At 50.3% G+C, this 13,781-nt stretch overlaps 7 protein-coding genes across 7 annotated transcripts; 3 read left to right on the top strand and 4 right to left on the bottom strand.

Moving 5' to 3' along the window:
* Positions 1 to 305: 305 nt before the first annotated feature.
* On the top strand, positions 306 to 1,098 carry N7481_011747 (uncharacterized protein; the record flags this gene model as incomplete). Its single annotated transcript, XM_057270966.1, has 4 exons — positions 306 to 358; positions 474 to 563; positions 662 to 807; positions 1,028 to 1,098. The coding sequence occupies 4 exons, from the start codon at positions 306 to 308 to the stop codon at positions 1,096 to 1,098; spliced, it is 360 nt and encodes a 119-aa protein (XP_057118140.1).
* An 808-nt stretch (positions 1,099 to 1,906) lies between these two features.
* N7481_011746 (uncharacterized protein) lies at positions 1,907 to 5,425 on the top strand (the record flags this gene model as incomplete). Its single annotated transcript, XM_057270965.1, has 7 exons — positions 1,907 to 2,030; positions 2,101 to 2,116; positions 2,176 to 2,198; positions 2,246 to 2,363; positions 2,444 to 2,543; positions 2,606 to 4,938; positions 5,008 to 5,425. The coding sequence occupies 7 exons, from the start codon at positions 1,907 to 1,909 to the stop codon at positions 5,423 to 5,425; spliced, it is 3,132 nt and encodes a 1,043-aa protein (XP_057118139.1).
* A 747-nt stretch (positions 5,426 to 6,172) lies between these two features.
* Positions 6,173 to 7,229, bottom strand: N7481_011745 (F1F0 ATP synthase subunit 5; the record flags this gene model as incomplete). Its single annotated transcript, XM_057270964.1, has 4 exons — positions 6,173 to 6,286; positions 6,345 to 6,434; positions 6,523 to 6,837; positions 6,888 to 7,229. The coding sequence occupies 4 exons, from the start codon at positions 7,227 to 7,229 to the stop codon at positions 6,173 to 6,175; spliced, it is 861 nt and encodes a 286-aa protein (XP_057118138.1).
* A 612-nt stretch (positions 7,230 to 7,841) lies between these two features.
* On the bottom strand, positions 7,842 to 8,929 carry N7481_011744 (Mob1/phocein family protein; the record flags this gene model as incomplete). The annotated part of the gene is made up of 4 exons (XM_057270963.1): positions 7,842 to 8,083; positions 8,152 to 8,285; positions 8,348 to 8,441; positions 8,524 to 8,929. 4 exons carry the CDS (start codon positions 8,927 to 8,929, stop codon positions 7,842 to 7,844), a joined length of 876 nt encoding a protein of 291 aa, XP_057118137.1.
* A 1,264-nt stretch (positions 8,930 to 10,193) lies between these two features.
* N7481_011743 (4-carboxymuconolactone decarboxylase) lies at positions 10,194 to 10,646 on the bottom strand (the record flags this gene model as incomplete). Its single annotated transcript, XM_057270962.1, has 1 exon — positions 10,194 to 10,646. One exon carries the CDS (start codon positions 10,644 to 10,646, stop codon positions 10,194 to 10,196), a length of 453 nt encoding a protein of 150 aa, XP_057118136.1.
* A 788-nt stretch (positions 10,647 to 11,434) lies between these two features.
* Positions 11,435 to 12,064, top strand: N7481_011742 (DUF2306 domain-containing protein; the record flags this gene model as incomplete). The annotated part of the gene is made up of 1 exon (XM_057270961.1): positions 11,435 to 12,064. The coding sequence occupies one exon, from the start codon at positions 11,435 to 11,437 to the stop codon at positions 12,062 to 12,064; it is 630 nt and encodes a 209-aa protein (XP_057118135.1).
* Positions 12,065 to 12,398: 334 nt separating this feature from the next.
* Positions 12,399 to 13,430, bottom strand: N7481_011741 (putative 3-hydroxyisobutyrate dehydrogenase; the record flags this gene model as incomplete). The annotated part of the gene is made up of 2 exons (XM_057270960.1): positions 12,399 to 13,166; positions 13,224 to 13,430. The coding sequence occupies 2 exons, from the start codon at positions 13,428 to 13,430 to the stop codon at positions 12,399 to 12,401; spliced, it is 975 nt and encodes a 324-aa protein (XP_057118134.1).
* Between the last annotated feature and the right edge of the window lie 351 nt (positions 13,431 to 13,781).

Raw genomic sequence — 13,781 nt, 5'->3', positions numbered from 1 at the left:
AACTTGGGGGACTAGTATCCCCTTGCCGCTCCCGCTGTCCGAAGTATACACAAAAGGAGTTGGACAACAACTGACATTCTTTGGACCTTCCCCCACCAGATAGTCACCTCTTTCGCAACTACATTCAAATCCCACTTGCACTTGGTCCTTTGGCTGGTCCGAGTCTTCTCTTCCTCGCGGATCATCCTTCTCCTGTCTTGTCTCCTTAGGAGTCTCGTGCCCCGCACATCCATTTCAGCACTTCCACCCTGTCGACCTCCCTCATTCCTATAGATCACCCGGTTCTACCTATACAGCTTTGCATAATGTCTTCCGATTTGGACCGAGAGTGGAAGCCCACCAAGATGCGCCCCCAGTCGTGCGTTGGATCTCTCCCCTTCCTCTCCTTTTCCCTCCCCGCACCCACAGCCCGTCAGCCCAACAAAAAAGACCTATCCCCATTCTAGCCACCCAATGCTAACCCACTTGGACAGGACGATGGCGCAAGACTTTTCCACAGCGCTTGATAGTGCCTTCTCCCTCGACAGCGATGTCAACCACCTCTCCCAGACCATTGATCAAAAGTGAGTACCGAGTACTAAGTAATACGAAACGTCGCATACTATGGCAATCGCAATCGCAACCTCCTCCCCGGTCGCATGTGCTAACTCAGCACCCACAGGAAACAAGCGATGATGATTCAAAGCCGTGAGCTCGAGGAGCTACAGCAGCGCATCCGAGATGCGGAGAACCGCCTCAAGTCGCGGCAATCGGTCAACTATGGCTCTCCCTCGACTGGCCGGAACTTCGGCGAAGGCCAGACAGCCGGTAAGGGTGGTTCTGCTTGATCTTTCCCGTTGCATCGCATTCAAGTTGCATTTATTGCATTTCCCAGTACCCGTTATGTCTTGCATTCTGTATTTGCATTTGCATATTGCATCTTCCATTCTTTGTTTTTTTTCTTCTTCTTTTTTGCTACTATTTCTTGCATATATATTGCGAACTGGATTGCGGTCGGGAAGACGGTAGACTGATGCGCCGACCATAGCTCCCCGAGAAGGAACCGTCACCGAGCAGCCGGAGCCGGAGGAGGAAAAGGCGACGGAGACTGCGTCGTAATTGGGGAAGGGCGCAGGATATATATTGGATAATTATATCCATGGTTATAACCATGGATTTGATTGAAGCCGTCAAGTTCTTGTTGATTTTTATACCTTTGCGGATGGCGGCAAACCGTGGTTGGGCAGGATCCGGCGCGGATCGGGTCTGATTTGGATTATTCTTTTCTTTTTCTCTTTTTTCTTTTCTTCCTTTTTTTCACTCTTCTTTTTATATCCCTTCTGTCTTGCTCTGGCATATCTTGAGAAACCCCATTTGTATGTACCACGGGCGTAATGTGATTTGATTAGCCTTGATTAAAGCCATGGATGCCATCACTAGTAGTAGTACTACTACTAGTACCCTGTAGAACCTAAATCAAAAATGCCCAGGACCACTGTAGTCTGCACTACTAGTAGTACTAGTACTAGCACTGCAGATAACTGCTGTACAGCTGTAGTCAAGTCCAGATTGCAATAGACTCCCAGCAGAACCAATCAAACCTCCACGAGAGGCGCCCGATATCCACCGGTGCCGTCATTCACTCGGCCTACCTGCATCACTCAAGCTGTCTCTCTGCTGGTAGTGTTATCCGCCCTGCTTTTGCTGCTTAACCTGCCACGGACCCCTCTTTCCAAAAAGGCTCTGAGGCCTTTTTTCCTTTCCCTCTTCCCTTCCTCCAAGTTGAAGATTTTGGATCTTCTTACTTCCTAACATTCTCACTCCTCCCTCTTTTGTGTCTTGACTTGATTTCTTACCGTCCCCACGCCAATTGCTCTTCATTGCTGCATTTCCACATTCCCCCTCCCCCCCACCCTCTGGCTCCACCATGGTGCTGATCGATAAGCACGAGTTCCTCACCGAGGAGGAGAAGCGTCTCAAGGAGGATCGTGAACGCACCAAGTACTGGAAGCGATGGGGTCCCTATGTGGCCGAGCGACAATGGGCGACCGGTGCGTTTGAAGCTTGCTGTGGGATTTTTGGTGTCGCGGACAAGACGGGCTAATGACTTCATTACTACAGTGCGGGAGGACTATTCGTAAGTGTTCCACTGGCATTTCCTCTCACCCAGACCAGAGACTAACAGTAGTGTTATAGCGAGGATGGTGATGCATGGAGCTGTAAGTACCCAACCATGTCGATAGCATGACCCCCGCTAACCAGGTAGACTTTTCGCACGATCATGCGCGGTCGCGAACATTTCGCTGGGGTGAAGACGGAATTGCCGGTGTTTCCGATACCCACGGCTTGCAGAACATTGCATTTTCCTTCTGGAACGAGAAAGAGTGAGTTGTAACTTGTGAGACGCGGGGCTGCGTGCGGGGGAGACTGGGGCAGTAAATTGCTGACCACTTATCACCATCAGTGAATTCCTAAAAGAGCGCCTGTTCGGCCTGTCCAATCCGCAGGGCAATCATGGTGAGAGTGTCAAGGAGGCGCATTTCCATGTGGATAATACCCCGACGGTAGGTGACACTCGTACTCCTTCTCGCAACACCCTGCACAGACCCATCTGACCGGCATCTAGCACTCTTACATGAAATTCCTGTACAAATACCCCCAGAGAGAATTCCCGTACCAGCAGTTGGTCGATGAGAATGCCAAGCGATCGCGTCTGGAACGTGAATATCAAATCCTCGACACAGATGCCTTCGCAGACAACCGTTACTGGGATATCTTCATTGAGACCGCCAAGGAAGGTGATGATGAGGAGGAGCTGATCTTCCGAGTCATTGCATACAACCGCGGCCCCGAGCCCGCTCACCTGCATATCGTACCCCAGGTGTGGTTCCGCAACACTTGGTCCTGGGGATTTGAGAACCAGGGCGAGAAGCCATCCATCAAGCACGAAGGACCTCGTATCGCCAAGTCGAACCATGAAAAGTTGGGTGAACGCTATGCCTGCTTTGCCCCATCGCCCCCGGTTGGATCCAGCGATGAGGATATCCAGCCCCAATTGCTGTTTACTGAGAACGAGAGCAACAATAAGAAGCTGTGGGATACCGAGAACGATCAGCCCTACGTGAAAGATGCCTTCCACCGTCACATTGTTGATAAGGAGAAGGATGCCATCAACCCGGCCAATGAAGGAACCAAGCTCGCCGCATGGTATGCCTTTGACGAAGGTGAGGGAGTGCCCCCTGGTGAATGCGCAGTCGTGCGATTTCGCTTCTCCCGCAAGAAGGAGGAGTTCGTGGACGAAGAAGTCGTGGACGATGTCATCGAGCAACGTCGCGCTGAAGCAGATGATTTCTACTATCGCATCAACCCACTCCCCATGAGCGAAGACCTCCGCAACATCCAGCGACAAGCCTTCTCCGGAATGATGTGGTGCAAGCAGTACTATAACTTCATCTACGACCAATGGGCCAACGGCGACCCAGCCGAGATCGCTCCTCCAGAAGGCCGCAAAGGCATTCGCAATGAACAATGGCGCCATCTCTACATCGACGACATCCTCTCGATGCCGGATTCTTGGGAGTACCCATTCTTCGCAGCATGGGATACTGCCTTCCATTGTATCCCACTCGCAATGATTGATCCAGACTTCGCCAAGAAGCAACTCGACCTCATGACCCGAGAATGGTACATGCATCCAAACGGCCAATTGCCCGCCTACGAATGGAATTTCGGCGACGTGAACCCTCCCGTGCACGCGTGGGCCGTGTTCCGCACCTTCAAGATCGAGCGCAAGATGTATGGTCGACAGGATCTGGATTTCCTCGAGCGAGTTTTCCAGAAGCTGCTTCTCAATTTCACCTGGTGGGTGAACCGCAAGGATTCGGATGGCAAGAACGTCTTTGAGGGAGGATTCCTCGGATTGGATAATATTGGTCTTTTCAACCGTTCCGAGCCCCTACCAACTGGAGGTGTTCTCGAGCAGGCGGATAGCACAGGCTGGATGGCCTTTTACTGTCTGTGCATGCTGAACATTGCCCTGGAGCTGGCCAAGCACCGTCGAATCTATGAGGACATTGCGTCCAAGTTCTTTGAGCACTTCATTCTCATTAGCGATGCGATGACTTACCGCTCTGGAGAGGATAACATCAAATCGCTGTGGAATGAGGACGACCACTTCTACTACGATGCCATCTCATACGGTGGTCCCTGGACCCAGCAGCTGCCAGTCCGATCGCTGGTCGGCCTCATCCCGCTCTATGCGGTACTCACCCTCGAGCCCGAGATCATCAATAAGTTCCCCTCATTCAAGAAACGCCTGGACTGGTTCATCGAGAACCGGTCAGACGTAGCCGAGCGCAACATCGCCAGCATGAAGCGCCGCGGCAAAGACGACCGTCTCCTGCTCTCGCTAGTGAGCAAAGACCGTCTGGAGAAGATCCTCAAGCGCATGCTCGACGAGACGGAATTCCTATCCAAACACGGCATCCGATCGATGTCCAAGTTCCACGAAGAGAACCCTTACTCGATGGACGTAAATGGCCAAACATTCAAGGTCGGCTATGTCCCCGGCGACTCCGACAGCTCTCTATTCGGCGGCAACAGTAACTGGCGCGGACCCATCTGGCTCTGCGTGAACTTCCTGCTTGTCGAATCGCTGCTGCGGTACTACATGTTCTACGGCGACTCCTTCCAGATCGAGTGTCCCACAGGATCAGGCGATTACATGCACTTGGGTGGCGTTGCCGAGGAACTGCAGCACCGTATGCAGCATCTCTTCGCCCGTAATGACGAGGGTCGCCGTGCTATCAACGGAACCAACGATCTCCTCGATTTCGACGAGAACTGGAAGGATTACCTCTGGTTCCACGAATTCTTCGACGGCGACACCGGCCGTGGTCTGGGCACCTCCCACCAATGTGGTTGGACTGGCCTCGTTGCCAAAATCATTCACGATACTGGGTAAGCAGTCTATCTCTTTCATTCCAAGATATTCCAATCAATGCATTGCTAACATTCGATCTCTCCCAGCCTCAACTGCCGTCTCCCCCAAACCCCACGCTCCCCCTTCGCAGCAGCATCCCACTACTTCGACGACATCTTCTCTCGCACCGGCCGCCGCCCCACATCACGCCGCCCATCCGTCCGCCGCTCATCCACCAACCGATCCATCGGCAACCGCAGTGACTTCAACTCCACCATTGCCGGTGACGCGACCCCCGCAGCCCTGGACGACGAATTCACTAGTAGTCCCGTCAGCCGTCGTGGGAGCAATGCGTTCGGCACAAGCCAGAACGGCGACGAAGATGAAGAGGACGAGCATGTGCACAATTATGTCGAGAGTCAGTTGCAGCGCGTGCGTAGCTCTGCTTCCATGGCTGCTTATGAGGATGAACTTGTGACCAAGGACGATAAGCAGAACGGTAATGGTAATGGCAATGGGCATTGAAATTATTTCATGTTCTAGAAACATTTTTAGCCTGAATCTTTTTCCTCTCGATTTCTTTTATTTTCGTTTCTTTTCTTTTTCTTTATCATGGACATGTTTTCTATTCTCTTTCTCTTTCTCTTTCTGCTTCTCTACTTTCCTTGCATTTGCCCTCGACGGCAAGATATTGATTTGATTTTGATAATGGATCTTATGATAAATTTGTGATGTGATTGATGTGATTGATGTGGATAAACGGGTTGCACTAATAGATATCATTGCGATGTCATACACACTACCTTTAGCGTTTAGTTGAGAACAATCGAGATTGCATTTGGCGCATTTGATTATTCCACTAGAGTACTAGTAAGCCCGTTCTTATATCGGATAGACCTCTAGGGCTCCGTCTGCCTCGATATGGACAGAATGTCTAATCGGAAAAATCGAAGAGGTAAAAGGTAGTAGTCCTACGCAGTATGGTGGTACCATCTACTCTGTCAACTATTCGTCGACAGCTATGGCTTACAGACATACGAAGTATGAGTAATGAAAAGTGTATTGTGCAATTCACAAATAATGAAAACAAATGGAACTGAAAAGACCGAGGAAGATCCGTAGACATAACAAGGGGACAAAAGACGACTCGTCTCGACTCGTCCCATCCCATCCATTCCACGGCCTCCGCTTTCCAACGCTACCGTTCATGCGGGAATGCTATATTCTAACCAACACGGCCCCACACAACTCTCGAAGGTGTTTATTTTACATTTACAAAGCATCGGTCAGAGCCTTGTTCATCTTGGCGATCTTAGCGGAGACGCTCAGGTCAATGGTGCGGCCACCGATATCAACGACGAGTCCACCGACAAGGTCGGGGTTAACCTGGGTGATGTTAGCAAAGGGTTCCCGGGAAATGCAAGATGCAAAGAGGTTTACTCACGGCAGTGACAATCTTGAGCTTCTTGCCCTGGCTGTACTCGGACTTGGCAACGGCCTTCTCGAGACGGGAGATGGTCTTGGCGTCGAGCTCCTAGAGAGATTAAAGTGTGTTAGCAAACGTACACATTTTCCCTGGCGGGATGGAGTGCTTGTTAGAGGAAGCAGGCGTGGGAACGAACCTGGGCGGAGGTGATATTCAGCTCGATCTCACCGCGGTGAGCGCTCATGAGAGTAGCGAACTTCTCGCAGACGGTCTCCAGGGATCCGAGACGGTTGTTCTCGGCCAGGGTGAGGAGGAAGTTCTTCAGGATGTCACCCTTGTCGGCACCGGCGACCTTCTGGAGCTCAGCGACGATCTGGAGCTTGTCGGCGTGGGTGAGGGTGGGGGCACCGAGGATGGTACCCAGCTTGGGGTCGGCCTTCAGGGTCTGGCCGAGGGCGGCGACGGCCTTGGCGGTCTGGTCGAGGGCGGAGGTCTTGGAGGAAGCAGTGTACTAGATACATGGGTAAAGGTTAGAAAGGAACAATATGTTTTGCGACAGACATATCCATGTCTTTGTGTTGGGGTGGACGTCGTGTTGCGGAACTCGGATCCGGCCTTGAATCTCAATCTCGAAAGAGAGGGGATGCAGATGCAGACAGGAGGGGTGTCGGGATAACACGGAGTCGCGAGGAAAAATGCCATCACGAGAATCGGATCACGTAGGGGAGTCGAAGGCATACCAGAGCAGAGGCGTAGGTGCCAGAAACGCCGAACAGAGCGACGGGGGGGGTTGACATCCTGGGCCGGGGTGGCATAGGTGCGCAGGCTGTTAACGGCGGCGCGAGGAGCGGAGAACTGCTGGGCGGCACGCAGGCCGGAGCGGGCGACACGAGCGGACATCATTGTGAATTGAGTGCGAGGAGGGCCTCGGGGAGGGTTGAGAGTTGTGATGGGAGGTGAGGTGCGAAACGACGGGGTCGGTTGGCTTCGTGAAGGTTGAGTGCAACTGGCTCCGACTTCTTCCAGATCACGTGTTGCTGACATAATACTCCCGATTTTCGCAGTCACCAGTTGGCACTATACTACATGCAGTATTGCAGTATTTCTGATATTTCCGATATTGACTGTGGACTCTTGTCGATGGTCATTAATATTCACAATATTGGTATATTTGACAATTGCCGACATCAATTCATCACACTTGATTCATGCCTATGGCTACTCTGGTAATCTCTCAATGGTGACAGCCCACACCGGAACACCGGGATCTCGACTCCTTAACTCGGTGATCAAAATAACGGTTGATTCCGAGCCTGCCCTTCATTATCCATCCTAGAGACGAACACGGAAACAGACACAGCCAAGTTGAACGCCAACCCATTCAAATGAAACAAACTTCGACAATGCATGCCCACACCCAGAACGCCAGTGAGAATCCTGCCGACCGAAATCGAGTATCATCGGTCAACAAGTGATATCTCATGCATAATTGTTCATGAAACAACAGCACACTACTTAGTCGCTCTTCAGCATGCTGTCTACCAAATCGCCGAGTGGTCCCCAATAATCCTTCCCGCTCGCCAGCTTGTGTTCGTCGATGAATAAGACGTAGTGCTTGAAGCTGGTGTTCAGATGGGGCTCGAGACCCAAATGTACGACGACGGGGTAGTGGTGGCAGTAGATATGGGCGTAGACACGGTACAGACGCTTGAAGATTTGGCGCAAAAAGCTGGAGAAGGTTTTGGGGAAGGGAACGCCTGGATCGTAGAATATTGTTAGCATTATCCTCGACCCTATCTGGGTGGTCGGAGCTGCGAGTACTTACCGATTCGACTGGGGAACATTTGCTCATTATCGATATTGCTTTGTACCCAACTCATCAGGTGTTCAATATATTCGGGCGCGGACATCTTGGTGGGCCGTTTGTAGTTTTCCGAATCTTGCCAGAGGTACTCGAACCTGCCAATTGTCAATATCAGGAGTGGGAGAGCCGAGTCTCATAGGGTTGAAGGGGATCATACTCATCGGTTGCCTTCATTTCAGCGCAAGTCTGTGGGGAGCAAAATTCAGTTATAGAACCATAGAGCAGGTTGATCTGGTTGTAGAAGTCGACGACTATACATTAAATCGAATGTTTATATCAGTCATCTTGTCCCCGAAGTTCAAGTTCCCCTGCGCATATAGAGAAAGATCTCACCATTGACAGCGAGCCATTCGTTCAGGTCCTCGCCCTCGGGAACCTTGACGGCCTTGCGCAAACTGCCACTTCCCAAGGTGGCCTCGGCAAATTGCCTCAGCTGGTAACTACTTGTGCCCTTGGCGGCGGACCGGGGCTTGAAGGGGGCTCGCGTCCGCGCATTGCTGGGAGGGGTTAGTCCAAATACACCTTGTTTGAGTGCGCGCACTGCTGGAGAGAGGTAGGAAGGAGGCTCGAGCAATGGAAGATGGGAGGTGCGGGTGGTCTGGTAGATGCCCGAGGGGCTCAGACTGAGGGAAGGGGAACGGGTTGGGGTTGGCTGGGAGCGCGACACCGCATCTGGCGTGGGGAGATGGACAGGGGAAGGAGCAGCGGGGACAGACATGGTGGTGATGAACGAAGCCATTTTCGTTCAAGAGGAATCTCCCTTGGGGATGTTATCTGGCGGGGGCGCTGATTCGGGGTGTGGCTGCATTCCAAAAACAAGGGAGTTAGCAGCGCGCATGGCGATCGGGGAATGGGGGAATGGGGTCTGCGGCATGCCGTACCACACTGGGAGCAAATAGGTATAGGTTCGAGACCGATACCGAGACCAAGTGGAAGATGAGACAAAAGAACAAAGGAACAAAGGGTGGATCGACGCACGGAGGGCAAGGAGAGAAGTGCCCAGGTGGTTATCGGGTTCAGCTCCCCCACTGGCGATAGCCGTCATCGCTGATGCGCGTTGCCCCAGTGACCGATCTTGGCCATGGATCACTATACTACTAGTACTATTCAGTTAACTCACACTGTACGTAGTACAATTCATTTGTTCGGCCTTACTTCTAGTCATTCTATCGTGCATTAACTCATGTTCCGAAATATCGTCGTAGATGGTCATCTCGCGAACACAGGTTAAAGCGGCATCTTTCAGGTACTAGTACTATCACCCCCATAGTATCACCTGGGCATAAAGGCATGTCATTGATAAATTGCGATGTTATTGAAGGTCACCCATGGCTGTTGATATCCTTACATCAGTTGCTCATCTGCATTTTGACAGACATTTCGACGATATATTGGGCCTAGCTCGTTTGATGTCGTTCGAGTTTTGAATAGTATCATGATGCCCTGCCACTGGTCTTCCCGTTGAGGGCATCGATCTGCTGGAGACGACCCGGAGATACTGTAGGTTCAAGTTGTGGTACCCTCGCACAATTTGTTACTCGAATACTACTAGGTAGTAGTTAGTATATCCTTGGGTCGCCAGTGGGCCCAGGTGGGAACTACTTCCCCGCATTTTGGGCAGACATGACATCAATTGCTGGAGACTTTCAAGTGAGTAATGGATTTTCGTTAAAGACATTTAATTCAAATAGCCGACTTGACCTATCGAACCGATGAGTTGCCAGTGGTGCATAGAGAAGTATTATTTGTATGTATTTCTTGCGGTATGGCTAGCCTTTGCTTAGGTCAAACGAGGCTACCTTTCGAATCTAGAGATAATCGAAAGAGAGCAGTATAAACTTCACAGTATGATAGATGACATGAGAGAATTCCTTCTACGGCTCTTCCCAGAAACTTCCAGATGAGTCTCTAGTACGGAGATGTGAATCAGATGTAAATGGTATAATTGAGCTGGAGCTAGACTGTTTACTCAAGTAGTCTAGTAGCATGATTTGCATGATTCATCACTCTAAGCTTGCCTTCTCTCCCAGCTCCCGAGGCTTCTCGCCATTATCAGCCATCTCATTGAATACCCGTTCAGCAATTTTGAAGGCATCCACTCCAGCTGGAGCCCCACAATACACCGTGGCGTGCAGGATAGCTTCCCGGATCTCAAGCTCGCTCAGGCCATTATTGCGGGCACCTCTGAGGTGAATAGCTAGCTCGGGGCCACGATTGAGGGCCATTAACATGCCAATATTGAGCAGACTGCGGTCTCGTCGTTCCAAGCCAGGTCGAGTCCAGACATTGCCCCAGGCCCATTCAGTGACCATTTCTTGGCCGGGTTTCGAGAATTCGGTCGTGCCGTTTGCTAAAGCTTTGTCGACATATGAATCTCCCAAGACCCCGCGGCGAACCTTCATCCCTTCATCGAAGAGCTTTTTGTGTAGGTCGTCGAATTTCGGGTCGGTAGACATCTTGGCCGGGAGGAGATGGAGTAGCTCAAAGGATATGTAGAGTCAATAGTAATATTTGTTAGGTTGTAGAGATTGTTGTGAAGTGAGCGGAGGGGCTGAAAATGTACTTGGAAGATGTACTCCGGCATAGTCCATTAAGCCGAATAATCGGGATTCTTTGCCCCACCCCTACTGCCGAGGTCCACCAATTTGGAGACCTGTAAGGCTGGAATGGTTTATTATTGCTCTCCTAAGCTCCTGAGCCTCGCCAGATCCTGCAGCTTTGGCGCCAGACGCCGCCCAATATCCGCACTCCGTTGACCTTATGTGGCCAGTTTACCGTTTGTACATCTCACAGCATTGGAATGCACGTCGTATTTGATTTCTGGGTTTCATTCCACACGTACAATTTTTACATGCTGCTACGGCCGCATAAACTGAAGGCCTTGTTCTCGATTAGAAACGTAAATATAGTCGACGGCATGGCAAGCAAGATGAATATAATCTGGGGGCTTTGCTTGGGCGTACAGAAAATAGACCCACAGGTGCGAGGTTACGTTGGCTCGTGGGGGCTATAGCAGAATTCTAAAAAGATTTTATATTTTGAATACGGTCCAAAAATGTTCTCCATTTGAACTGGCATTGTCACCGCCACAAACGTTGAAAGTTATTCAAGTCGCATTTCCCTACAAATTTCACCGACAGCTCACGCAAGCTCATATTGTATACTAGTATTTATATGAGACGAGTTGCCCCAATTATCTCGATTCTTCCATCTCGCTTGATCACAACCCCTTAATATTGCACAAATGAAGAAGACTCGATCTCAAGGTGCCTCTGCATCATTACGCTGGTGGATTATGGCAATCCCTGCTTTGCCAGTCAGCGCTTACGCCTTCTATTTCATATTTTACACTCCACCAGGCAGCATCCGCACGAGAACACGTCTACTATCATCAATTCACGGCTATATCCATATTATCGCAGGTGGTGTGGCAATGATCCTGGGTCCAACCCAATTCGTCGAGAGAGTTCGCCGATTATATCCTTCGGTACATCGATGGGTCGGACGGGTTTACGCGGCAGCCATTTTCGCTAGTGGTCTCTGTGGTCTACAAGTCTCCATGAACAGCAACGCATACCCCATCGGTGATTATGGATTTGCGATTTTAGCCATCTTGTGGATGGCGACGATGACCATGGGCCTTCGCACTATCTGGAGTGGGGATGTACCTGGTCACAGGGACTGGATGACACGGAATTTCGCGTTGACATATGCTGCTGTGATGCTACGCTGGCAGCTTGCGCTTATGATATACTCTGGATTGACGCTGTCGGGGGCTTTGACCATTGCGGCCTACTCTTGTTGGATTCCAAATTTTATTTTTGCGGAGTGGTACATTGGGAAGAGGAAGAATCGGAAGTTGGCTATCGAGTAGGATGATATTATGTATATCAATAAAATTATGTACCCTTGATCTCCTGCGGATAGAGTGTATCTGATTAGTTTACACAGTTTATACTCTCTGAATTTGAGAGGTGGTCAAGAAATACTGCACTTGGCTTAATTCATCCTGGTAAAATAATGCAAAGCAGGATGATTGAATACAGCGAAATCGGTTCAAGTCACGACCCTTTTCGGTATATTCAGGATCGCCATTGTCGTGGAAAAGCTTCAATGCATACTTTTGTCCATCCAGATCTACCTCAAATATTGAAGACGCATTATATGACAACTTGAATTTGAATCTATGCTTGGGAGCCGTCCTCCGGCTAGGCACCTTCCACCTTCTCCTCAGTCTCCCAGTTCTCATTGCCACCTAGGTAACGAAAGACAACTCTAGAGTCTAGGTCTCTACATCGCGCATCCTTGCTAGCTCCTTCGTACGTTCTTAATCCCACATCGCCGAGGACATTATTTGACTCCACCCGGTGAGCCATATCCAGAGCCAGAGAGAAGTCCTTTTTCATCAATTGAACTTTGAATCCATCCCGATACCCATTCGAAGAAGGCGCTTCCGGGTAAACGCCGGGCACTGGACAAAATCGATCGCAAATTGCGTTCTGTGCAGTACCGGCAGCATACACCTTTGCAAGAACACGCGGATCAAGACCGGAACGCATACCCATATCCATGGCCTCGGAGCAGGCAATCGCAATAATGCCAGAAAGGTAATTATTTGATAACTTGGCCGCTAGGCCGAGTGATGGTCCACCACATGGGATAATCTTGCCTCCCATGAGAGAAAGAAGACTGGTGAGTCGCTCGATTTCTTCCTTGTCGTCTTCTGCGCAGCCAAGGAAAAATGCAATGGTGCCTTTCTTTGCTCCGATTACACCACCACTGACGGGTGCATCGTATAGCAAAGTCTTTCGAAACTTCTTCTCGATATTCTCTTTTACCTCAAGGAAGCTAGCTGTGTCGATGGTAGAGCAATCGATCAATAATTTACCCTCGATATCTCCTGAAGAGATCCCGTTGGCTCCCAAGTAAACAGTCTTCACATGTTTCCCTTCGGGTAGCATCGTGATCACAATGTCCTATACTTTCAGTTCAGCTTCCGAAGTGATTTGGTAAGATAGATGTCCTCTTCGTACAGATTTACCAGCCACATCTTTTGGGCTGGAGGCTTTGGTTATCTTGTGGGGATATTTCGAATAAAGATCCTCAACAAGAGCAGGGACGATATCGTAGACTTGCAGTTTTGTAGATTCTGGAAGTTTCTCTGCCAGGTGGACTGCCATCCACATCCCCATAGCCCCAAGGCCAATGAACCCGATGGAATCTGTTGCGATGTTGGCCATATCAACGTGAAATGAAATGCAGTTTCTGTTCTCGATTTATGAATAAGAGATGTTGCTAGGTCTCTCCATGGGGCTGGATTTATTTAGTGACTATCACCCAGTCGGCTAAATGACTTGAGTAGCGCAGTGATCGATGCGGGGTGGAATTGGGGTCTGTTCGCTGACACTGGCAACCCCAACATTGGGGAATACTGCGTACGTCACAACTTGCCTACATTAATGTACACGGAGGTATTTCTCTTAGGATCATAGCTGACTTGATACATCCTAATACATCACTCGCGTCCCCTCTTTCGCCCCCTCCTTGGAAAGTGATCCGAAGGATGGGCTCCGCGGATGAGAATCAAACCA

Source organism: Penicillium waksmanii (assembly GCF_028829765.1).
Source record: "Penicillium waksmanii strain IBT 27052 chromosome Unknown utg000009l:1.0-4314994.0:1.0-4318279.0, whole genome shotgun sequence".
NCBI classification, from domain to species: domain Eukaryota; kingdom Fungi; phylum Ascomycota; class Eurotiomycetes; order Eurotiales; family Aspergillaceae; genus Penicillium; species Penicillium waksmanii.
The sequence above is the reverse complement of the archived record's forward strand: the minus strand, read 5'-3'. Positions and strand labels throughout refer to the sequence as shown.